Source organism: Aplidium turbinatum, chromosome 15, assembly GCF_918807975.1.
Source record: "Aplidium turbinatum chromosome 15, kaAplTurb1.1, whole genome shotgun sequence".
Lineage (NCBI taxonomy): Eukaryota > Metazoa > Chordata > Ascidiacea > Aplousobranchia > Polyclinidae > Aplidium > Aplidium turbinatum.
Window position 1 is genome coordinate 10,691,757 of NC_137486.1, and position 26,516 is coordinate 10,718,272.

Genomic DNA, 26,516 nt, shown 5'->3' on the forward strand with positions numbered 1-26,516 from the left:
AAGCTTTTTAAAGCTAAAAGTTGTGAAAGGGCATTTCAGGCCTCAACGACGATCATACAAGATCGTTTTACGAGTGTCATTGCATTTTAAAGGTTTGGGAGTCCGGATTTTTGCTTAATATCGGGCCCGAAATGTTCTCTCAACGGCCCTGATGCCAGACAGTGATTTTTTGGGCTTTGTCGGTCTAAAAATATGATGCTTAACTTTGGTAGAAAGTCAAGCAAGTGCTTAGCAAGTTTCACGCTGACCATTTCTTTACAGAAGTGATGGATTGAAACTGTAGGTACAGACGTACAGAGTACATAAATGAACTAAGCAGAAGAGCATAATAAACAACCCCCTAAAAAAACAATTTACTTCACGTTTTAATTTTACAAAGCGTTTTCACTGTCTGCTGCATTCTCAAAATAATGATTATCTACATTGAGTTAAATCTTGATACGACTTCTTGTGTATTCAGACTGCATAGAAGAATGTTTTCCGCCGTACAAAATTTAGATATTGCAGATGATTGCATTTTGGATACATCCAGTCAGCAAATCAGTATTTTTTACATTGACTCTACGTCTGCATGTAAAAAGAATCGATTTGCAGTCTGGGAATTCATTTATGCACAAGTAAGATTCAGACAGCAAATCAGTCGTTGTTTTCATTGATTCAACGTCTGCAGGCGACAACGAACTGATCACAATTTGAAACACTGATGGCATAAATTTGAAAAAAAAAAACAAAAAAAAACAGTAGTTTCTGATAAAAAGTAAGTCACAGCCTCGCAGCTTATCTTATCCCATATATAAAAAAGATTTGCAACAGCGCTACTATGCAACCATCTTGGAGACTGAATATGGTGAAAAACGTCAAGAACAATAATGAACACACTGTCAACCTCCTCATCAAGGTCGGTAACGTTGACAAGGGATACTTTTGGACCTGGGGTGATTTCAAAGGGTCCGTAGCCTTCCCAGGGAGCGCATTGATGGAAAGCCTGATTTATCCTCTCAACGATCTTAATCAGGGTAAATTATTCGGTAGCGATTTATTGCGTGCATTCATTTCGCACCAACAAGTAGGTTTGTGAGCTGATTGATTATACATTTGATGCCAGTCATGAATAAAATTTTCGTCAGTATAACCATTTTTAAATCCCTCGTAATGTTTAGCAACTGGCGGCATTGCCGGCACTACCATCTCTACCGGCATTCCAATTTTCTCCCTCAATATTCCTGTTGTCCAGACATCTTCAAGAAAAATTATATCTGATGTTCTTGATGCCTCCCAAATTTGTCGTACCACATTTATGCTGAGAGTGTACATTCCTCCGTTGCAGAATTTTGGCCATGTTGGCCATTTGTAACGTTTCTCTGAGATGTAATATTTACTATCACGATTTCGGAATGGAATTCCAGGTTCATCCCAAAGGCTATACATGCAAACTACAGGAAATTCTAGCCAGCTATTTTGCGACGTAAATTCTTGATACAGTTCGACGACTGCTTCCAAACGCCACAAATCGATTAACATGTCATCATCTGCATTTGAAAAGAAATTGTCCGAACGTAATTTCTCAGAAGCCCATTGCAATCCAGCCAATGTCTTTAACACAAGATTTCTGAAAAAGATACAAAATAGGAAAATAAACTGGACCTGAAAATATAGAAACCAACTTGATTCCGCAGTTCAGCAAACATTTCCAACTGCAGCATTATTATGGCTAGGTTATACACGCTGAGATCCAAAAGTGAGGCACTTTCATAAAGCGAAAAATTTAGCCCAACCGGTTGGATAACTAACTTTTTTATGGTGTCTTGTGAAAATAGTACATCTACAGGTAGACTACATATGGAAAAACCTAAAAACGTGAAAAAAATGGCATAATATAATTGTTGCCTAATTTTTTTTTAAAGAGCATTGATATTCATTTAATCATAGAAGTGCTATTAAAATGTGCAATATTCCGAGATACACTGAACAAAAATGTTTCATCTTGCATTATTATGCAAAATGACCTATAAGGCCCCTTGTCCCGACAACATCTGCCCCGAACTTGTACTCCATGCTGTCACCGCCACGAAGTCTTGGCTGCCCAAATTCCTGTCTTTCTTCTTATGCCAACTCAAAATCCCCAAAATCTTGAGACGAGCCACAGTAGTCGCGATCCCTAAGCCTCATAAGCCACAAGAGAATCCGAAAAGACACTCGAGTCGAACCAATTAATTATAGATCCACTCTTGCGTGGGAGCAAGCTGGTTTCCGACGTGGAAGATCTACTGTAGAACAAGTCACTCTTATGACAAGACATCGAAGACTGCTTTAAGGCAAAAAAGAAGGCTGGTGCTGTTTTTCTTGACCTTACAACCGCATACGATATTGTTTGGAACCAAGGCCTCACCTGCAAACTCCTCCGTCTGCTCCCGGACAGGCACATGATCTGCATGATCATGGAGCTCGTTTACAATAGAAGCTTTATCCTCACCACCGGAAGTGTTAAAGCAAGTAGGTTACGGCGTCTTAAAAATGGCGTCCCTCAGAGATCATTCTGTCTTGCCCCCCTTCTGTTTAACATCTACAGTCTACCCACGACTTGCTAAACACAATATCCTCAAAGTACGCCTATGCTGATGATGTAGCCATTCTACACCTGTCGAATCATTGGGAAACATTAAAAGGGACTCTAAACCAGGACATGTCGACACTTTCGACATACCTTCAGAGATGGGGACTGAAGCTCAGCGAAACCAAAAGAGTGAGGAAAGCTTTCCACTTAAACAACCGGGAAGCGAAAAGTAAGCTCAAGATCGACACCGATAGTAAAACCCTGTCTTTTTGCCCAAACCCTAAATGTCTAGGGATAGTCTTGGGCAGGTCGCTCACTTACCGTCAACATTTGGAGTCACTACACAGAAAGATCTTAACACGCACAGCTTTGCTAAGGCGTCTGGTCGGTTCAGGCTGGGGTTGATAGGGGAGCAGGAGTTGGGGTTGATACGCTTTGCATTGCCACTATTGCGCTAGTTCACGCTCCAGCAGAATACTGAGCACCTGTCTGGAGTAACAGTGCCCACTGCCATCAAATTGACACTGCCATAAATGACGCCTTGCGTATCGTCAGGACAAGATTCCTGCGACTTACACTATCGGACAATCTTCCTGTCCATGCAAGCATCCAACCAGCTGAGCTTCGTCGCAAAGAAGCCATGCTGTCTTTTTCTCGTCGCACTACGAACGCCAGCCACTTGCTCCACTAAAATCTCTACGAGTCTGTGAGCGAGCAACCCCGGCGACTGAAATCGAGACACCCATTAGTACGTGCCGCACAACTCCTGATGAAAACCATTGAAGATCAAGATCAATCCATCAGTGCAGCTACCGGGCCATCCACTAATGGAGCTCGTAGTGGAAGAAGAACCTCTCTCAAGACTCCAAAGTTTCATCTCCGACACCGGCCTCCACACAACCGGAATGCATTTGCCAAGGAAGGCCTGACTGTGGCTCAACCGCTTGAGTACTGGCGTCGGACAACTCCGCTCCAACATGCACAAATGGGAGATGGCTCTATCCGCCTTTTGTGAGTGTGGCAAGGAGGAACAAACCACAGACCATACCATATGTAACTGCTCCATTTACCATGCGCCAACTGGTGTGCGTGGTCTACGTAAACTAGATGACGAATCAATTTAATAGCTGTTCGACACCTGCCCAAACATCTATCTAGACCGAGTCGCCGCCACTGCCCAAGGGTGGCAAAAGGCAAAGCCTCTCGACCCCTGGAGTAGCGAAGAAGGCTCAAGCGAAGAAGAAGATATGCAAAACTTAGTTGCCTACAAGATCTAACGTTCGTTAATGTCGTCATGCCAGAGACTTTTTGGGGGTCAATTTCAATTATAACAAATGTGTTTTCACTGCTTGGAGGTTTTAAGAGCGCATCAGGCCATCGAGACTTTAGAAATTCTCCCGTTGCGCCGCTTGAATCTGGCTTGGTCAGGCAGTCACTGTAGAGGGGTAACTTGATGAAGACAGCTTTACAGGCACGAGCATATTTAACCAAAATATGCGCATTTTCATAACAAGAAGTAGATATTTTTTAGAGTTCCGAGCATGTAAAAACAATTTTTATTTTTTGCAAAATGTAAAAATTGTTTCCTTTACTTCTATATTCCTAGGACACTTCCCTTTTTGATCTGCTTTTGCAGATTAGTTATTTGGTGTTTGGCAATCTTTCAAGGAAGCGTTGATCAAATTTTAAATCACCTGAGGAACGAGAAAGAACACATGGTAGATTCAGGATTAGAGGTCCAGGGCGTTAATAGTTTCTACTTGGGAGAAAGGGTTAGGCTACATAGTACATTTGTGTTTGCAAAGTAGAAAATTAGTTATCAAGAAAAACATTTTGGAGACAGAATACATGAAGTACAGTGCACCATTGATACAAGATCATCTGTTATCAAGCCAAGGGCAATCAGATCTCCACAAAACAAATCTAGATGGTCATTTTTACCCAACGCTTAGCGAGGCTACATTCTGAAATCTCACTCAAGTAGGCTATTTCAGTTGGGATCGTATTAGCAACCTTGCGTGTTTCGATTCGTTTTAAGCGCTGTAGCAATAACTTGAATGAAAGATTTCAAAAATGTACAAGTTGGATACATTTTCTATATTTCCAGTTTTTGTCATACTTGCTTGGGAAATACCGCTTATTAGTATTCGTAGACTACATAAATGGATCATTGCTACATCTACGTTATCAAAACCTTCAAATCTTTATCCCACTGATTTACGTTTCAAAGCGAAGACTTATGAATGGAAGAGCAAAGCTGTTGGACGAACTTTCTGTAACTATGTTGAGCGCGTACAACTTACAAGGAAACCCTTGTGGAAAAATTAAATTATTCCTAAATTGTTAGATTGAAATTATTTTTTTTAACAAAACTGATAAAACTCGTACACAATATACTTGTTCATTTTGATAGATTAAACACATAAATAATAAACAAAACTTAAGCAAGAAGTCAGTGCCATACGGGTAATCGTCAGGAGCATCTATTTGCAAGATGTCTTGATACTTTTTGTGTTCTTTATTCAACGATTCTTGCGACAGCTTGTTATTTTTTCCAACTACAAACACCACTTGGAAGGTACCGTTCCCAACAGATCGTACAGACCCCCATGTGCTGCGAATCTGTGATCTCCGAAGCGTGTTGCCCATTGCAGATTTGACAAAAATTACCATTTTCCAATTGGTTTCTATAAAGTAGGAAAGATGTATTAATAACATAATAGCTGGTAACTTATTTCATAATCAAATGATTTTTAGATGCACTCCTGCCTGAAAATGGTAGGCTACCTAAGTCTCTAAATGTATTTTTTCTGGTGTAGATATCTTGCCGGTGTAAAGGTAGGCCTACGCATCAATTTATTGCACATTTACTTACACAGTGCTCTGAACTTATTTTATTCAAACGTGACTTGTAGGATATATTTTGAAATCAGCTTTAAACCAAAACTTTTAAATTTACCTACAAAATGTAGCTTTGATTTTATGGTTATGGTTGAAAAATTGCGCAACGTGCAACAAAAAACCCTACTGGGCTTAAAAACGCAAAAATCGACCCAAATAACGTAAAAATTTGAAAAAACATTCTGAAAAAGTCGCCATGATCTTTTTTAAAGTATTGCATCTTCATTCTTCAAAGTAACGTTTATATAGTGCCAATTTTTTGATTGAATTTTTGCTTCGTTGGAAATTTAGAGCCCTTATTTTTTCTTGATCCGTTACTGAGGCTATAACGTATAAAAAGGTTTTCCAGCAATAAAACTCATATTTTATAGACAACAAGTAATGCCAAACTTGCACTTTAATAATAATTGTACCTTTAAAACATTTTCTAGTCAAACAAGTTCTTTTTCTCCCGATATTTGGAATCTTTAAGTATTTTATTTTGTCTCTTTGCACAACAGACAAAACACTTTTTGTTTCGAGCACTTTTACATTCCTTTGTATATCAAAATTGATTCCTGATTGCTTGTTTGAAACTAAAGTTTTTTTCCGTTTTCTTTGTGGATCAATAAGTTTCTTCCACGCTTTACCGATGTAGTGTTTGCTATCCCTAAACAGAACAAAGAAACAGTTTTATTGCTGACTTATTTCGAAATGTTTCTGCTCTGTTATTCAAAGTTATGCCGATCTGTTTATTGTAAGCTACATTGATTGAATTTGTACATTATTTTACTGATTTAATGCGAAAAGGGGTTACTTTCTCAGTTGTGATAGGTCAGTGCTCTTCAATTTGTCTGGTTGGTATCAGATCAATGCATATGATACCCTTCAAACTAAAATCTTAGAACCACTAAAGAATACTGACGCAAAAACAATTAAATAACTGTGCGTAGGGCCACAGTTAGGCCTACTGAGAAAACAATATACCATAATTTAGCCAAATGGATAGTTATAGTTTCTACTAACGTTGTATTAAGAACCATCAGGAAGACCCTGTTGTTAGACTACTAGACTCCCATAAAGAACATTCCAAAGAGCTTCAAACTTTCTACATTTTAGATGAAATTTCCCAATAACAACTACATGTCAGAAGTGTACAAAGTCATTTTCTGGACTCTCTTCCCCCACTCTATATAACTCCAAAGCTTGTGACACCAAACTCCACTTTTTTTCAAAATATTTTGGAAACATTGACTCCACTCCCACTCCAAATGCAATCATGAACTACGACCAGACTTATTATACTATCACTTTGTCTACACCTTCCCTACCCCTGTGAAACAGGTCTTGCACCTTCAATAAAACAAACCCAGTATATTTTTTGTCAGCATTGCGTAATATAGCTTTGAGAGAAAAGTAATTTAAGAATACCACAGACAGGTAATTGGCAACAGCCTGATTGAATGACATTAATCAAAAACAATACAAAGAACTAACAACTTAACATACACTTTGTGACCTGGAATGTTTTCGGCAAAACTCTATGCCCTAATCAGAGCTTACTTTTATAAATTTCAAAAAGTTTGTATAAACCTTTATGAATTGAAGGTGCGCTTAAAACTTCGAACTATTTTTAATCGTTAGGTTACGTAAAAGTTGGTAATGCTTCAAATGAATAGTTGGCATCCTACTTCTGATTTATCCCCAGCAGTTTTTCAGAGGAAACTTGTGAGTTGCGATGTTTTTCTTCTTCTCTTAGCATTGTGGTTTTCCAAAGGTGTCTATAAATACAAAACCACAATTGTGGAGAAACGCCTTGCAATTGTAACTATCTAGTCCACCCAATCGACGATTTACCGCTTAGTGCAGAACTGCAGAAAATTCCAGAACGACTGCATTGATGATTAGATTGTACAATTGATTGAGTTTCGCTTTTAGCAGCATGATCGTTGCTTACTTCACAAGGTAGATTTAAACGATCTGTCTTAGCCTGATGCTGCGAGTTTGCTGTGGCAATAGTAAGTTGCGCTAGCTTTCGGAACACAGTTCCCTAGTAATGTGCTTTGATGAATGGTGTTGAAGTCAGTGAGTGGTTCTTTACTGTGGTTCTTTTGTTTAGCTTGAGGCTGCTGGTTGTTGAGTTTCTGTGTTAGGCGTTTTTTGTTGCAAAATTTTTTCAGTTGATTAGTAGATAAGATGACGTAGTTCTTCCCTTTCGGCACGGTTGTTGATTTTAGGATTTTGTCTGCTGATGAATATGGCCTCTTTGAAACGTAATTTTACCGCGTCATTTTCTCGGGCAATTATTGTAAATTCAAAGTCGGTGTGACACTGTTGTTGATGATTAAAGACCGAACTTTTATCTGAACTGAGGTGTTCTTTGATGCGGGAGTGGAGTGGTCGAATCGTGCTGCCTATGTAGCTTTCCCTGCATTTCTTGCATGCGATCTTGTAGACACAGTTCTTGGTGGTACATATGTCATCGTTCCGTAGTGGGCAGTTTTGCAGCCGGCAAGGTTCGGGTTTTTTGAAGGGCGTTTCTGAGGGTTCGTAAGCGTCGAAAAAGGCGGACTGGCAGATCCAGGTCTTTGAAAACTTTCTTTGCTTTACGGTCCGCGTCGTCGCTCATATATGGAAATTCAAAATGTATTGCTGGGTTATATGGTGTCTGGGGGTTTGTCTGTTTTGCTGGTGCCGTCGTCGTCTGGGTGGTTGTTTAAGAAAGTCCTTGGGGTATCCGTTTTCTTCGATTGTCTTCTCAAATTACGTCAAGTGTGGTGTTGTTTTATTGGGCGAGGAACATCTATCCCTTTTTCTCTGTGTTTCGTTTAAGAGTATGGTCTTCTTAGTACTTGTGGGTAGGGCCGAGTTGAAGTGTGGGAGTAGATTTGCCTTTGCTTTTTTCTGGTAGAATTCGTGGTGGATTGTACCGTCTTTATCGATTTTTATGGTGAAGTCCAGTAGTGAGATGGCGTTGTCTGTTGTTGGTAGTTCTATTTCAAAGTTAATAGCTGGGTGCGCTTGGTTGAGAGCGTTTTGGATAGCTAGGGCTTCTTTGTTGTTGACTGTCAGCAAGAATGTGTCGTCAACGTATCGTCTGTAGAGTGTGAAGTTTGCCTGGTTCCGCAGTGTCTGTTTTTCTAGGGTGTCCATGAAGAGGATGGCGAGGACTCCAGATACGGCGTTTCCCATTGGTAGACCGCCGACTTGGCTATAGAACTTCTCCTTGAAAGTGAAGACGTTGTTCTGAAGGATAATCTCGAGGAGGGAACCGATCTCTTCAGGGTGGAACGTCACGAACGCTCACGAACCCTCAGAAACGACCTTCAAAAACAAAAAAAAAAACCGAACCTTGCCGGCTACAAAACTGCCCACTACGGAACGATGACATATGTACCACCAAGAACTGTGTCTACAAGATCGCATGCAAGAAATGCAGGGAAAGCTACATAGGCAGCACGATTCGACCACTCCACTCCCGCATCAAAGAACACCTCAGTTCAGACAAAAGTTCGGTCTTTAATCATCAACAACAGTGTCACACCGACTTTGAATTTACAATAATTGCCCGAGAAAATGACGCGGTAAAATTACGTTTCAAAGAGGCCATATTCATCAGCAGACAAAATCCTAAAATCAACAACCGTGCCGAAAGGGAAGAACTACGTCACCTAATCTACTAATCAACTGAAAAAATTTTGCAACAAAAAACGCCTAACAACACAGAAACTCAACAACCAGCAGCCTCAAGCTAAACGAAAGAACCACAGTAAAGAACCACTCACTGACTTCAACACCATTCATCAAAGCACATGACTAGGGAACTGTGTTCCGAAAGCTAGCGCAACTTACTATTGCCACAGCAAACTCGCAGCATCAGGCTAAGACAGATCGTTTAAATCTACCTTGTGAAGATCATTAGATTGATTGAGAATAAAATACTTTAGTTTGATAACAATTACAACAACACATGGTGCAAAAACGTGTGGAACTAAAAATAAAGCATTCAGAGTAACCTACAACGAGCCAGCTGCGGTCTAACAATGTCGCTATGATATATACCATGCAGTTTGTATGAATAAATGTACTGAAATAAATGTGATGTCTTCAAAAAAATGTTATGTTTTTTTGTATGTTTTGGTCAGGGATATCTAAAGAAGGCTTTTATTACGTCTGACAACACAAGGGCTTCTGTTTATCGTAAATAATCTCTGCTTATCGTAAAATGACAATCAGCATTGATAGTAATTTAATAAACCTTGTTGTGATACTCCAAAACAAAACTTCGTTCCTAAACTTTTCATCAAACTTTCTTATAATTCAACTGATGATCCACCAGGCTGCGCATTGCGCAATGTGACAAAACATTTGAAATAAAGTAAAAATTATCACACCAAATCATAAAAATCAATTCGCTAAAATAAAGAGTTTTCGTCACACAAATATGGCTTCTTCAGTATATTTTGAGAACAATAATAAAGAATGCAATACTAGTGAGATGGTTTATGGCCACCATGGCCAATCTTTAGGCAGCCATGGATGGTTATAAAATTTAATGAAAGTGTTAAAAGATTTAAAAGTAGGTACGGTAATAGGCTACTGTGTAAAAAAATCATAGAAAAGATCAAATATTAAACATAACTATAAGACTGTAGGCCAATAAATAAGATAATAAGATGATTAACGTGTAAAAAAAGCAAATCTAATAAAATTGTAACTAAAGAGAACTTTCAAATATATTTGCTTTGCACCTAGCCTACTGCAAAGGCTTTGTTAAGAATAACAGATTACTGGCAACCTTTCGACTGTCTTTCCAAACAAGTAGGACGGTAGCCTATATGCTTTGAATATGTTCTACTCTACATAACATTTGCTAACTGTCTTCTGTAGCTGACTGTACTAGCTGCACTGCAAAACTTTTGCAATTTTAAAATTACTCGCATGTTTAACGCGATACCAACTACCGCCCTTCTAGTGTCATGAGAATAAAGCAATCGCTGTGAGCCTTCGTATTCCCTTCTTTAGCTAAACATAGGGTTTTGCCCAGGGGCGGATCCAGGTATTAACGTTAGGGGGGGCGATGTCATTGGCATTTAGGAAAGTGATCAGCCCGGCACAAACAATGACGGAGGTTTCCCCTAGAAAATTTAGATCGAATTTGGTGCGTTCTGAGAGCATTTCGAACACAAATTATGAGAAATTTTATAACTTAAAAAACCCTCAACAATGCTGTTGTTGACAAAGGGAGGGATGAAGAGCTGATGTGCCCTTGCCATGTCAAGTTGAAGTCTGAACAACCTTGCGGCATTTATAGTTGAGACTGAAGGTTTCACTCTTGATTGTTTCACGGCAATTTAAAAATTGACCTCGGAAAGATAATCACAGGTTCTGTCTTCGCAACGTTGATGCAAACATTGAGGTTATAGACTTACTGTATAACTTCGAGGTTTTATTCCTCTGACAAGTTTTGAATTGTTACAAAGAGCAATGAGGAAAAATTATGCATGCATTCAACAGAATGAGCAACAAAAGTGAGGGCCAGGTCAAAACACTAGGAGTCTGTGTCAATTAAAATGTCCCGATGCTGGAATAGTAAGGCCAATCCATCCAGTCTTTCCTCGCCGATGTTGTTCCCCAGCCAGGTCTTCAACGACAGAAGAAATGAAAAGCTTCTTTCGGCTGATGCTATACGCTGACTGGCAAGGTTATTAGTATTTTTAGAAGAGAGTGTATGATTGTGTACACATCTTCATCACACTGTTGTAAACCTTCTTCCGCAATCATCCGTAAGACTGCAGCAGTCGCCGGAGCAGTTATATTTGCCCACTTCTCCTTCCATAGTTGGATCTCTGAACATAGAGCAGATTCCACTGATTCCACACTATATATATGACGTAACAAGACATTGTAGGCATTGCAAATGACTTTTGTCAATGCTATCGGGTCGATACTTGAGCAATTTCGTGGTAGCAATGATGTTAGGTGACAAGATGCTAAAGTCTCATTGATAAACATTGAACTTTGCTGTTTCTAGATGCAATTTCAAGGTAGAATTCCAATGGTTTTAGTTCCACGTCTGACCGCCAAAGTTGCCAATAACCTGCTTTGACAATCAGCTTATTTAGGTTATAGGCTAACGGATTTATCGCTTTGCTCTACAGCAGTGGTTCCCAACCGGGGTGCCGCGGCACCCTGGGGTGCCAATAGCAATGCTCAAGGGTGCCGCGAGATATTGAGATATTGCAATACTGCGGCCCATTCTTTATTTTAACTTTAACTCGTTAAGTGCAGAATTTATTTTTTTCTAACCGAGTTTCAGTGCGTATTAAGTTTTGCGTCTCCCAGTTATTGACGGCTCCTTTCTGGGCAGTCACTTAGTGGGGAAGTCGCTGGCGGCAAGTAGATAATCCGTGGTATGCCTTTGTTTTTTCGTCCAGAAAAAACAGCGCGTAAAAGAGATTTTGACTAGTTGCTGTTCTTTCCATAAAAACGTTTGAAACGCATCATTATTGCCAGGTTTCATGATTTTATTTTGCTTCAAATTAGCGTATTTAGTTAGCGTAATTAGCGTATTTAGATTTTATTTTGCTTCAATTAAGTCTTCAAATTAGCGTATTTAGTAGATATCTTCGACCATTTAAATAACGTGAATGGCAAAAATGAAACTCTCTCAACTTCAACCGATAAAATAAAAGCACTGAGAGAAAAACTGCAAATGTGGTCCTTAAAAGTGGAGAACGGAAACTTTGACATGCTTTCACATTTCTTTGAAATGAAGAATAAAGAAATTGTCTCATTAATTACTCAGCACCTAAAATCATTGGAAGAGTATTTTCCCTGCTTGTTCACGGAAAATTACGCATGGGTAAGAGATCCATTTTTACTGGACTTTGATATTGTTTTGAATCTTAAAGAAGGAGAAGAATAAATTGACATTCGTAGCGATGGAAATTTTAAGCTTATGCACAAGCCGATGCCTCTTGACGAGTTCTGGATAAAAATTCAAAATGAATATCCTTGCGCTGGAAAGAAAGCTATTGTGCTTTTGCTGCAGTTTTCCACGTCATACCTATGTGAGAGTGGATTTTCCGTATTATCGAAGATAAAACTAAACAACGAGAACGACTGCTTATAGTTGAGGAAGAAATGCGGGTGGCTTTATCGAATATGCCCCCAAATATTAAGGGACTTTGTGCAAAAAGTCAAGCCCAAATTTCACACTGACTTTTGAATAAATACATTTATTTACACGCGCTAGACTGTACAACTCATTCTGTGTTATTTCATACAGTTATTTTTAATACAGAAACCTCATAAAATTGATCCAGTTTTTCCAGGGTGCCGCAAATTATTTGTCTCTTTGATAGGGTGCCGCAAGGTCAAAAAGGTTGGGAACCACTGCTCTACAGTCTACAGTGCCGGTGTAACGGTCCAGGAGTTACTGCGGTCCAAAAGTTACCGCGATGCTGCAGCGTGGCAGTCTAGAAATGACGTCAGACCACAAATGACCAAAGCTGCCCGGCGCATCCGAAAGCAATACAAAAACAAAAACTTTGCAACTAAGTTTAATTGAGTAGTTGCTCTCAAACTAATGGACACCTTTTCATTTAAGATTAATCAATGCTTAAAATTGTCAATGTAACTTTTTGAGCAGTAAGAATTTCAATAATTTTTATAAAAAAAAATAATTAATTATATTTGGCAACCCTGGTAACTCTTGGACTGCGGTCACTCCTGGACCGTTACACCGGCAAAAAGTTTAGAAACTTTTTAAATTTTAGTACAGTAATTTCGTTAGGTAATTAGACTCTGTGACGAAATAATAGCCTTATAGGCTACTATGTTATTATTATAGCCTTCCTTAGCCTAACCTAATCTTTGAAATGGCGAAAGACTTATTCAGCATTGCTTTCGATATGTTGTTTTCCAAATCGTATAGGCTACATATAAATTAGGAATAAAGCTACTTTCTTAGGTTTTAGGGGGGCAATCGCCCCAATCGCCCCCTCTGGATCCGCCCCTGGTTTTGCCTTGGTAATCAAACAGCCATGTCAACTTAGTAAAATCAACTGTTTTGATGTTTTTAAGTTGATGTGCTCGCGTATTCATTCAGAACCTTCGGCGGACTCATGTGAGTTCATGGAATCGGGATTCTCCTCAACATTTACTAGATGTATCACGTACCCTATGGTACAAATTCTTTTGTAGTTAGGTAATTGCTTTTTGCTAATGCAATTTGTTTTCCGTCTGTCTGTTTGTTTTTCACACTATTGCTTTTAATCGCTGCGTATTTCACGATGCTTAGTCAGTTAGCTAGTTAGACTATCTTCAAGAGATTGAAATTTATTGCATTTTTACAAATATTTTCAGATTCCTGATGAGTGATGAGGGCTTGAGTTAAGCCGAAAACGTTCGACTGTTAAAGCTATTTGTAATTATATATAACTTAATAAATTAATATCTAACTTCAGTACAACAATATTGTGGGTAAGTTTGAAGTTCTGGTTGTACGAAAATTGCCGCGCATGTCTAATGTGCAGTTGCGAGTATGTGGAAGAAAATTTAACAAGTTGTAGCCTACAATAATGAAATTTTGAATGAGTTGGTACTGCTGAAAGTAAGCTTCCCAGCAAACTTCAGCTGCCAACCTGAACGCATCACCTCACGATTTCTATTCAAGGAAACCCTTCAATGCAACTTTCCAGATCGTGATTCCAATGCACTGAAACTTTTAAAGAAATGTTTGGGCTTCACTATGAGTGAAAACCGACTTGGCAAATTTTTCATGCATAGGCTATGCTTATTATTTGATGCTGGGATCAGTAACTTTGCATTGCAAAAGGTCCGGAAATATAGTTGTTTTGAATACTTTGTTGAGCTATTTTTGTTGCCTGCATTGGGTGTTTACAAATTCGCCAAGGCAAAATAGTTAGCAACAATGGCACTTTTTCTGCAAGTGTAACCCTAGTCGGGTGATTTTTGTTGGATTTCGCATTGAAACAAGTTTCTTTTTCATATCGATACGTTGATAAAACTGAAAGTTTAAAAGAATTTAAATGCACGCTGAAAAAACACACTTCACCTTACCTTAAACGCACATTGCTGAATCAGTAGTAGAACATTTTGCGTATATTACTATACTGTATGTTACGCATAACATCATTTCTTGCGTTCTTCCCGTGACTGCAGACTAGACTAGTGCTACTCAAACTTTTTAATGCAGCGTACCGGCAGAGGTATTACAGTATTGTCATTCGGCGTAATGGTCACAAATTTCAAACGAAAAAAAATTGACACTAATGAAGGCCAATCTTGGTTTTACAAGTTTTTGACAATGAACAAGTTCACAGTTTTTCACATAGATTTCACTAACGGTCTGTGGTTTTACAATCCCCAAGTTACAATCCCTAGCGCTACTTCATAAGATGCACGTAATGAGTAAATATTTACATGAGAGTGTATGTATACCTGTTTTTGCGAAGCTTTCAATTCGGTTCGTTGCATTTCAAAAAAATCTTTTAGCTTGGGTTGATTTTTTTTTTTATGAGCAGAAGGAAAGGTTTGACCATCATTCCTGTTACACATGTGCCTGAAAATAATGTTTTTGTGTCGTTCTTTTCAGCTTTACAAAAAGGTCTAAACTTCACCATGTCTCCAAAATCCATTATAAAACTGAACAGTATTGCAGCAACGGAAACAGGTTTAAAAGGCAATCGTGACCCATCAGCAATTGATATGGCCAGACCAAAAAGATCACTCAAATTTAAAAACAGCAAAACCTCCACTAGGCAATCACCACATTATCAGCAAGCATTGAAAACCCTGCGGTCTAATAAGTCGATCAAAATTTTGAAAGCGGACAAGGGAAATACAATAGTCGTCATGGACAGTAAGAAGTATGATTTAATAAGTCGAATCCTCCTCTCCAGAAAATCTTGCGTACGTGATTGGATCATATACCCTCTCAGTACCCATCTAAATAATAACGTGATGCGTATAATGAATTAATGATAGATTGCTTGCGTCCAACCAGAGCGACTTACGAAGTATAAATCTTGGATTCTTCACAAGCAGTTCAACTGTTGAATCTTTTGCAAATCCGCTCTGCTTTGCATTTCTTATTTTTTTTCGCAATGTCAGTCGATTAAATTACCCAATATTGTATTCATATCTAAAGGAGGCCGCTACACTCGACGACCTTAAAAGGTCACTTTTTCGCTTCCAGCAGCTGCCTATTTTCTATTGCTGTTTATGTATGATGATTTAGTTACACGTTCTCTGCTGCGTATGATGCCCTGTGTATTGTTTCACTTTTCTTTGCAGCAATGAATAATTTACGATTAAACTGAAATATAATAATACAAATTACGATCATTAGGCTACGATTTATTAGTTGCACAGCGAGCGTTGAGAGCACCAAGACCTTTGTTGGAAGCTTATTCAAAGCACACGCTTGTGTCTTGTTGACATTTCTAATATGCGTAGAAGTATAGACTGGTTGACTTTTCTACCTTCCAATTCACTGAAAATAAATCTCCATGTTCCAGGTATACCCTCGAGACAACACAAAAATAAGATATATTCTTGAATTAACGAATCTTGAAATATAACTTTTTTTGCTTCAAAACTTTCAGACTCTCTACATGCCGAATCAGGGGCGCCGGAAGCAGGGCCGCCCCCCTGCCCTCAATTTTTCTGCAGATAGAGGGGTATGGGGGGCAATGGTGCCCTTTCAAATTCATGTAAGCTACTGCACATTTTGCAATATAACAATTTCTGCTATTCGCTTTTAGCCTAATTATAATCTTTCATTTTTGCCTCAAAATAGTATATAGGCGGCTAGGCCTACGGCACAAATTTTTGCAACACAGTACAGGCCTTAAAACTCGTTTTTTTTCCGCAACCATCGTGGTCTACCGAGAGCTTCTTCTCGGCGGCCAAATCTGCGTGCTTGGAGGTCAAAATACAAAATAAAAATAACAATAGCACAAGTAAATAGAATTAAACTTGAAACAATGCAAAAATGATCACTTAGCGTTGTTGAAGTCTGGGCCTGGGCGACGTCCTACAATAGAATCGTTGCACCACGCAATAACTGTTTTATCGGGATTGTAATCCAGTGCTGCGGGACCATCTAACGACACTCGCACGAGTGTCTCCAATGTGGCTGATTTTAAAGAAGTTCGCCACTCCCCTAGAATTCTGTTTAGCAACGAAAAATAACGTTCGACATGTGTTGACGATGACGGCAAGGTAATAAAATAAGTATTTCAATGATGTGAAGGACATTACTAAAAGAAGCATAATTTTTGCAAAATATGATCAAAAAATGTTTTCTCCTCGAATGTCAACTAACCTAGTTCTCCTTTTTAATGTCCGACAACATCGAATCGACATAAAAACGACAATATTGCCAGCTGATGTAATTAGCAGTTCGGATTAAGACTTTGTTAAAATAAACGTCGGAAATTACAAGCAAGACTTACAACGCTGGTGATCGCAGATGGATATATTCCATCTAGGGATCTAATTCCATCAATAACAAATATTCCCGCACAATGCAACAGTGGCGATTATGACGCGCTGACCTAATTTTGAGTCACTCTTTGATACTACATATTTTCGACATTCCACGATCATTCTATTGCGAAATTAAATAATTGGCTAGAAGAGACCGGCGGCCAAACTTGGCCGATTGAGGACGTAGCACCGGCGGTCATTCAAGCACTACTTAGCGGCCATGGCCGCAGGCTGCTTTAAGGCTTGACAGTAGGTTACATCATTACAACATAGCATGATGCCCTTCTTTGTATACCGGACACTTGTAGGCTATCATTACTCAATACATAGTGAGCTGATAGATTAGGATTGTCGCTATATCTTATCTTAAAACTTGAAAAAAATTGGCCTTTTAGTAAACAAAAGTGCCCTTTTTTCGTAATCTTGCCCCCCCAGTCAAAAATCGTTCCGGCGCCCCTGTGCCGAATTGTCCCTAGACTTGATCTTTGGACTGATGCATAAACTAAATAAGTGTTACTTGTTTTTGCTATTTCTGGACTTTACCGATTACGTGCAGTAATTAACAAATAAAATGATAAAACACATTTCACTTACTGTCGCTTCACGTCTTCAGTTTGCCGAAACATGGAAAGCACAAAGAAGATTCCACAAATTAAGATTCCAACGAAAGTTGCTCTTACTGTTAACATTTTTGAAGCAGCTCCAAAACGTATCATGGTTTCAATAAAGACTTTCCGTTGCAGTAACGAAATTTTCTGTGAAAAGCAACAAAACATCATTTAAAAAAACAGCAGTCAACGTTTGTTTGCTTTAAATAGATGCAAACTGTAGGACTGAGCTGTGAAGTGAAAAGCCCAGTAGGTTGCTGCGTTGACATTTATCCAGAGCTCGCGATTGTAGCCTGGCAAAATGCTTAAATGACTCGCGACAATGACAGAAGCACCCACGAACATTGTATAGTTCTTCCTGCCTCCTGCCAATTATGTAAATGCGCTGTCATTGCAAAGTACGTATGTAAATAAATTATACAGTGCATGTCATAACTAACGCAAAAAACAAAAGTAAGTCAGATATTTGTCATTGCGCTCAAATAATAAACAACAACATGGTTAAATCTGTTGTTCCGTTTGAATACATCAACTTCACATTAGCTATTTCCCCGTCGGACATAGATGACACGAAACTGTTGGCTCATGCCATGAAGTTGGGATGTCATCATATTATTACCCGACTTATTCTCACTACGTTATGTAAGGAAGAACACAATTGGTACCGTTTTTAAAGTCTACAGCATGATCAGACCTGGAATCTATATAAGATCTATCAGGGCTGAAACCGAAAACGAATGTCAGTTTAAAGGTGCACTGCAACGAAAATATATGGCTTTTGTATTTGTAGATCCTCTGAAATAAAACGTTTTTCCAAAATTTATTTTTTATTTTTATGTTGCCATTAATTAAAAAGCCTAAAAAAAAATTTTTTGATTTGAATGATTGTGATTGGTCAAAAATTTGAATGACGTCATCGAGTGGCAACGCCATGTCCAAGGTATACTGTTTTGCGTGCAAACACAAGTAACAAATCGCGTAGGCTTGGTTGATTGGTTGGGTTGGTTTTGAATCTTTATCCTCGGACTGATAAAGCCTTGATAGTAGTTTTGCAATGCCTACTTGTAGAGGCTCTTGACACAGGGCCGGTTACCAAGATTGGCAAAGTGAAGTTTTCCGATTGTTGAAGTGTTGTTGCCGGGGAATTATTCCATTCACTAGGTGCCGCTGAATGGAGAGCAATCCTGAAAATGCGTTGCTCAAGCGCACACCCCGAGAGTCGAACTTGCGACGCGTGATCTGGAGCCAGGTGCGTAACCACTGAGCTAACGGGGCGGACACTGCTAACGAAACAGCAAATAATTTTGTGCAAAGGGAGTTTTTACGGCCTTAAAATGGTGGTTACTTGTATGGCTTCCAGTTGTACTAACCGGAGAATCGTCAAAGGGGTATCCTTTCATCGTTTACCTCTAAAAAATGACGATAAGCTGAAAAAATGGATCACGGCGATGCGACTCAAAGACCCACCTGTAAACAAGCACTGCCGTGTGTAGGCTACAGCGAGCATTTTCTGGCGACCAATTACCAGCGTGATCTACAGGCAAAGCTACAGGGCACCAAACCCAGACACCGGCTCATCCCTGAAACTGTTCCTTCTGTCTTTGATTTTTCAAGATATGTGAAAGCCACTGTCAATGCAGTGCCTACAAAACTCGATCGACCTAGGTACAGTTCTGTGAGTACGATCGGGCGTTTGGATCGAATAGCAAAGCGAGAAGACAACAAGACTTTGAAACAGGTCAGTGGGATAGTAAAACACTGGCAGGGTAGGCAACTCTGAATACTGCAGATAGGTTACTTTTGGTTCATATAAACCACTCGGTTCAAGCAAATTATTTTCCTGCATTTTTTCCAGATTCACCAGGCAGTGAATGAACAATTCAAATCTAAACCAGACCCTCAACCATCTATCCATGCAGAACCTGAACTACCCACCCTTGCGGAAGTTTCAGAAACTACACAAGAATCCCCAAAGTTGTCATCCATAGGCACACAAACAGATCATCTTCCCTCTTCACCTTGCTCAGCTCCGTGTTGCCAGGCAACTACGACCAGCACACCCATAAAACATCCAGAGATGGGTCCCATCACAGCGAGAAAGTCCCGGACCATGTCCAACATGAATTGCTCATTTTTTAGTGATATATCACTTGATGCAGATTGACTCAATGAGACGTATGAACCATCTGAATGCAGCAATAATAGTGTACATAAGAAAGATAAGGAAGAGATCGCCTGTTCAACAAACACTGCCAAACTGTTGATTTTTAAAAATAAACTAGACCTATTGTTCGAAAAGTGCCAGACCATGCCCTCATGCTACTCACCCATACGCGCCGACTTCCGGGGGGGCCGGGGGGCCCGTAAATTTATGGTTGAGGGGCAACAAAAATGGTGATGACAAGCAGGGATGGAGGAACCACGTGGGCCTGGGCCCACCTACTTTATTTTCTGGGTGGGCCTGGCCCACCCACTTGTGAAAGCCAAATATTTTTGTAAAAGTAGCGAAAGATTTGACCAAGATAACCGGCAGTTTTATTGTGATAGGCCTGTAGAGAAAGTAATTTTAGTTGCAACTTTGTCTCTAAAAGTAGGCACTTAAACCAGGCTAGATGGAGATATTGATGTTAATTCTCTCAAAAACGAACTCAAGCTGTTAAAATAGATAAAACATTTACATAAATCAATCAAAACTGATACAGTTTTACCTGGAAATCCCTATGTTTAATGCTACTGCAAAAAGGTCTTTTTCGTACCACAGACTGGTGAAAAATTACTTAAAAGCAAATTAACCGAAGAGCACTTGAACCATAGGATGAACAGTTGAACACATTAACAAAAACTTGATCGATCAGGTTGATCTCACCTCAATTTGCCAAGAATTTATTGCTTTCAATGATCGTATTACTTTTTTAGGAAAAAATTTCAAGTGTAATACAGTAGCAGTCACCTACATAATACCTATTGACAGTTGAAGGAACCTTGTTGTTGTTTGATACCAGTAGGCCTATTATATTTGTATATTGGTGGTGCAGCGCTGCTGTGTATGCACATAATACTGCAGGCTGTTACTCCCTGATAACTTTGGTAACTGTTAAATATAAGTATATACCAGTACCGGTACTCCTGGTATTGACACTTTGAGGTAATTAGCTGTGCATTGTTGGTGCCAGTATTATATTTGCATATTGGTGCTGCGGCTGTTAGGCTACATATGCGCACAGCCTACTGTATAATGCTACAGATTATTTATTCCAGGTTGTATTATAACTGTGTGTGTATTGTTTCTTTTTTATTTGTGTGTTCATCGCCATATTTTGTACAGCACTATAAAGCATAGAGAAAGAAAACATAGTAACCTTAGCGGGTTTAACATACTTTATTACACACAAAAAATATAACATAATTAAAATGAACTCAAACGTCTTCCACACGTATGTGTGTTCTATAAAATGTATAAATGATATAAAGTATTTGAAATGCAGTAATGCTAAGGGGGGTCTGAGGGGCGAAGCCCCCCAGAAGTTGGATTGACTTTGACTGCTGCGCCTCTGGGCCCACCTACTTTTAAAATGGTTCCTCCATCCCTGATGACAAGTGGTGTTTCAAAGATAAAACACTTCGCGAAAGAGATTTAGATAATTTAAACGGACTTAAAGAATGCCGAAAGCAAGAAAAGCCTACGTTGCTCTTGCCCGCAAAACAGCCGCTGATCGCATGGCTATTGGCTATCTCATACGGTATGGAAATTTCAAAGTAGATTGTAGAGTAACTTGCACTGCTGGAATAGTCACGTAACTATTCACTGCAATATTAAGTAAACCAGCTAAATTAGACGCGCTATTTTCAACGAGGTCTTCCCGCTGTGAGACAATTATATGATTCAACAGAACGCATTGTTTTCTTCGCAATGTGTGAGAATTAAATCGAAAACCGGTAAAAGAAAAGGTGTTTAATGGTCTTGGTCGCAGGTATTGCCTGCATTAACGACGTCTCTTACCGCTATTATCACCTAGCTAACCTGACATCATTGTTTTATGCGGCCGCTAAGGTTTGACATCGACTTTAACGATCATGGAATGTTACGTAATAATAGGAACGATTATATCGTACACGCAAAAATAAAAAAAAATGATCTCCTCTTTCTGTTTTGTCTCGTGAGCTTTGCATATTGCTCAACAAGTGCATAAAGTTTAGAATTGACAAGAAATCATTGAATTTCAAAATTAAGTTTGAATCACTGCAAATAAACGTATTCAAAACTTTTACTTAGGCCGACGCGATTTCACACTCCGTAATCTACGTCGACAATGATTTTTAGTGCGTTCATTTTTAAAATTGCTGAGCTGGAGACAACAGCTTGTCCCGTGTTAGTTGAACTTGTCTTTTTGAGGTGGAAATCACTTGCGAACATCTCGACCTTTACTCGAGTATATAGCCTACTGTATTCAATAAAAGACTATAAAGACTTTCGATAAAAAACAGAAGAGAAAGCACTTCGCCGTTGTCAACGCTTTGAAAGTAAGTAATTAGCGAAACGAGGTTAATAAAACTGATAGCGGGTTTTCACTCTGCTTGAGATCATGATTTTTTGCGTTTTATTTCGATAACTTCACTGTCTTGATCGTTGTTATTCGCTCGCACGAAAAGGAAATGAATCGGCTTGTTTTCCAACAGTTCCAATTATGAGCTAACAATATCAAAATTTTTACGACTAAGGCGTACTGCATGCTTAAAACTAATCCTTTCAAGCAGCGCTTCTAATAAATTCGGTTTGCGACCTATCTGTTAATATAAACAAAACACTAAGCTTAATCAAAGACTATTTTAATTGAGTAAAATAGCGTTATGGTTATGACGTCATCACCTTTCTCGCCCCCCCAAGGTTTTTTGAAAAGTCGGCGCCTATGTACTCACCTGTAGATAACATTGTAAGATCATACATAGGATCCATGATCACAGTGACGGCTACATGCAATGAACACTATGCATACACATGGTGATCCCAGTCATTAGTGAATCGAACCCCAGTGGGAAGTGTTTTACTAGCAGCTTCTACCCTCTACACAGGCAACACCTACACCACACTACAGTAGCTGAAATTTCAGACTGTTTGAAGCTCAGCATATTCTGTGAGAGAGACTTCTATTACATTCAGATTTTCCATGACAACGAAAAATGAAGCATAGAGCGTGACGCTTAAATTCGGCAAAATAGTTGACGGCGCTATTACTTCCGTCAACTAAAAAATAAACTGACGGCGCTAGCCTCAGCGTCAACAAAAAATTGACGCAGTCAACGTGCAACACTGCAGGTACCAAATTAGAGTTAAAGGCAAGTAACGAGTGCCGGGCACCTGTGAGAAGGAAACTGCCCGATGTGCTTATATTTTTGTGGTCACCTCGGCATAACCGATTAGAAAACAACACTACCGTTTCATTGATGTAGTCCTAATAAATAAGTGCTTCTGTCTATCCTCTTGTCTAAAGCCTTCATGTATCGGTATACAGTTCTGCTACTGTACGTCTAATGTTACACACCTCGTTAAAGCAAATAAGAATAGTATGGTTCCTTTTTGTCGCTTAACAACTGCTAACGCGTTTTAGCGACTGTGTTTTCTAATTAGTAACATAGCTACTTTCAATGTGATCTCACATGGCCCGACTTTTTTTCATTGCTTTACGCAAGAAACAACACAATCAGTAGGCCTACTTTGTTAACAATAATAATCGGTGTGATGTAACCCGACCTGCAATCGAGCTGAGGCAGTAATAAAAAAGAGCGCGCAGAAAATCGAAAGAGTCATTCGTTAGCTTTGCCGATGGCTAGTTCGTGCATTTTTGTCGGACTCGGACAGCAAGCTTAACGCTGTTAGATTACCGCAGCAAAATACTGTTACAAAATTGTCCCGCACTTCTGCCTTTATTGCCATAATTTTTTGTGCTTAGTTCAGTGCTTCTCAAACTTTTTGTCTTGGCGGACCCCTTTTGGTGCCATCGAAGCGGTCACGTGCCCCTAAAAAAATTGTATCTAAAGTTTTAGTATATCGCGTTTCTTAATGAAAACAAATGCTTCATAAGTTTCGAAGCGACACACATAGAAAAATTTGTTGAAGTTGACGCATTTTCAGTATGGCAGTTGATGACATTGACGAAATTATGAGCTATATTTTGGCACGACAAGATCAAAAATCAGTAGCCTAATTTATATATTGATTTAATGCTTTCCTATGAATTTTATCGAAAATTGATAGAATTTTTAAGACCTTTGCAAAGAACCCAGACAGCAAATTCTGTCATGTCTAGATTGATTCAATATCTGCAAACGTTGAATCAACGTAGAAATGACGGATTTTGCTGTCTGGGAATATTTTTTTTTCTTTTTTTTTTGTGGTCAATAGTTTGTTCCGATCAGTCATGGCAAAACTCTGCGTGCTAATATACTGCTGACTAACGTTTGCATTTCTAAATTAAGCATTAATCAACAATCTTCTGTCTCGAAAGAATTAAGTTGGACATACATAGGTTACTGTAGCTTTATAAAAAGATTCAAATCTAAAGATATCTGACATTCTTTTAATAATCAAGGAGATGTGGGAATTTGTAAAGTTGTAACATGCAGCCTACCATGTTTCTAACTGATAAATCCCAATTATCAGATCATTTGGTCAAAACCTATGAGAATTGCAAATGCATCGCAACTGTACAAATTAAAAACCTAAAATCTGCTCACATTGAATTTAGCTCACCACGTCCCTGTTTTGGAAGAGACTTGACAGTGTAACTTTGCTACTTTCATAAATCTCACATAAATCTTTCATAAGTGATGTTACTGTTAAAAAAGCACTACATTATGAAATAAGGCGGGGAATTGAAAGTACTCTTAACGTATATAAACCGAAAGAATTTCCATTTTTTGAAAGAAGAAGGAACGACTTTCGAACAGGCCTAGTTGAGTGACCAAATTGAAAATAAACCTCACGACGGGAGAATGTCGCTTTTCTGGCAACTGTCCCAATGAACTAAATTGGATGGACAAAAAGGACATTTCTTAATATCCGGAGTGGGAGCTTGTAACCTTGATTATTTTAAAATACATTTAACTTCAATATACCGGACTTGTTTAAATTCTAAGTTATCATACCTCAGACTAAAACAGCCTAAATTAACCTCAACTAGAAACTCAGAGTCTCCCAACGAGCAAAAAGCCTACACAGGCACTCTTCCGGGATAAAAAGGAAACAATTATTTGAATGAAAGGCAGAAGCAGCAAAAAGCCTCCCAAGTCATTAAGATCGAACGATCAAGCATGGCGTCTGTTTTCGTTAGATCCGGCCTTTATGACATTTTTTTAGTTAGGAAACCTTCACCTTCGTGCGACGCCCTTTGAAATTTTAAACAACGCATCATGCAGGGCTTCGCAAGGCACAGTTGAAGAATCATTAAAATGCACAAATAAAGCACAACCAATTTTTAAATGCTGTAATTTAGTAAAGGTGAAGGTCCCATACTCAGTTTGATCTTTGGGGAATGAGAAGATAAGGTTCTCATTATAGCCTACTCAGCTACTCAGAGAGTTGGGGTGGCCAGTTCCTATCTCTCGGCCACCTTTCCTTCAGCAACTACGACCGCTCAATTTATTACACCCTGGGTAGAGATGAGCGGTGTTTATTAAAAACCAGTTTAATCCGAGAGTAGAACCAGGTTCGCATAATTGGAAAGCCAACCTTATCCGCTGGGCCATCGAATGCATTAATATGCTGCAAGTTCAGAAACGTTCAATGACCTCTTAAAAAACGCTTCGGAGATGGGGTCCTTGGTCCCGGTTGAGAAACGCTGGTGTAGGTTCCCACACATCGACAGTAGCTCATTTTTAAGTCAGCGTCTACGTCAACGTCTGATTTAACGTCTGCAGACGTTGATTTAATGTAAAAATGACGGATTTTGCGGTCTGGGTCAATGGTGGAGAGATAACTGTTTTTGCTAGTGGTTGTGAAAGGCGTTGGTTCGAATCTACCTTGGAAAATTCCAAAGAATTTACAAGCAACACTGGTTTTGTCAGGACCGGATTTAGCTGATGGGGGGCCCGGGGCACTTTTAGATCGGGGGGCCCAGCGCAAAAAAAATTTTCTCGCCTACGGCGCGGAAAACCACCTCTACGTCTACAGTAGTATTAATCCAGCACTGCACAACATTTTGCAGAAACTTCAAAGGCTGAAAGAAAAAAAAATAATAATAACATAAAATTACATTTTTTTCACGTAGGGGGCCCTTCTATAGTCGGGGGCCCGGGGCACCTGCACCCTCTGCCCCTCCTAAATCCGGGCCTGGGTTTTGTTGTGAAGAAAGGACCATTCTTTCTTGGCGCTTGCTGGTTTTGCTGGCTCTTTTCTTTTCAGAAAGATAAGAGTTAAACTGACTGGTAAAAGCGGCGGTCGATTACCCTTGTGACAGGAATTAATGGTGCGATACTGACAAGCCCAGACTCATGGGCGAAACACGGTGTCTATCGCTGTTCAGTTCTTGCTACAATCGGCTGCCGAGAAACTGATTGTGTTGTTTATATAAAGTAGGCTATAAAAATGTTTTCGTGAAGCAGTAAGAAGTCGGATCAATATTGCGGTTGGACTGTATGATACAAATAAGAAAGAGCAATCATTAAAGGATGAAGTAGAAACTCATCACACCACTCTTGTTGGTGATGAAGGCTTCGTACCTTGAGAACCTTATCTTAGCATTCCCAACGCTCAGTGACATGAGTAAGGAACTAGCTTTACTTTTATCATTATCGTGAATGAGCAATAGCCAAACTACTTAATTATTACTAATAAGTTACCTTGAAGTGTTTCCGTTTCTTCACGTTCTTGACTGTTATCCAGCTTTGTGAAATCCATGCAACAGATCTGCTACAAAGTGGTTGAAAAAAGTAGGCAAGGTTATAAGGTAGAAGCGGCC

General features: G+C 39.2%; 1 protein-coding gene across 1 annotated transcript; it reads right to left on the reverse strand.

Annotated features, from left to right (window-relative positions):
- On the reverse strand, positions 1–26,516 carry LOC145784629 (beta-1,3-galactosyltransferase 5-like). Its single transcript, XM_082596497.1, has 6 exons — positions 26,398–26,516; positions 17,549–17,709; positions 7,126–7,215; positions 5,869–6,104; positions 5,019–5,241; positions 1–1,609 (listed from the first exon to the last, which is right to left on the reverse strand). The coding sequence occupies exons 2-6, from the start codon at positions 17,668–17,670 to the stop codon at positions 1,012–1,014; spliced, it is 1,269 nt and encodes a 422-aa protein (XP_082452623.1). The 5' UTR covers positions 17,671–17,709; positions 26,398–26,516; the 3' UTR covers positions 1–1,011.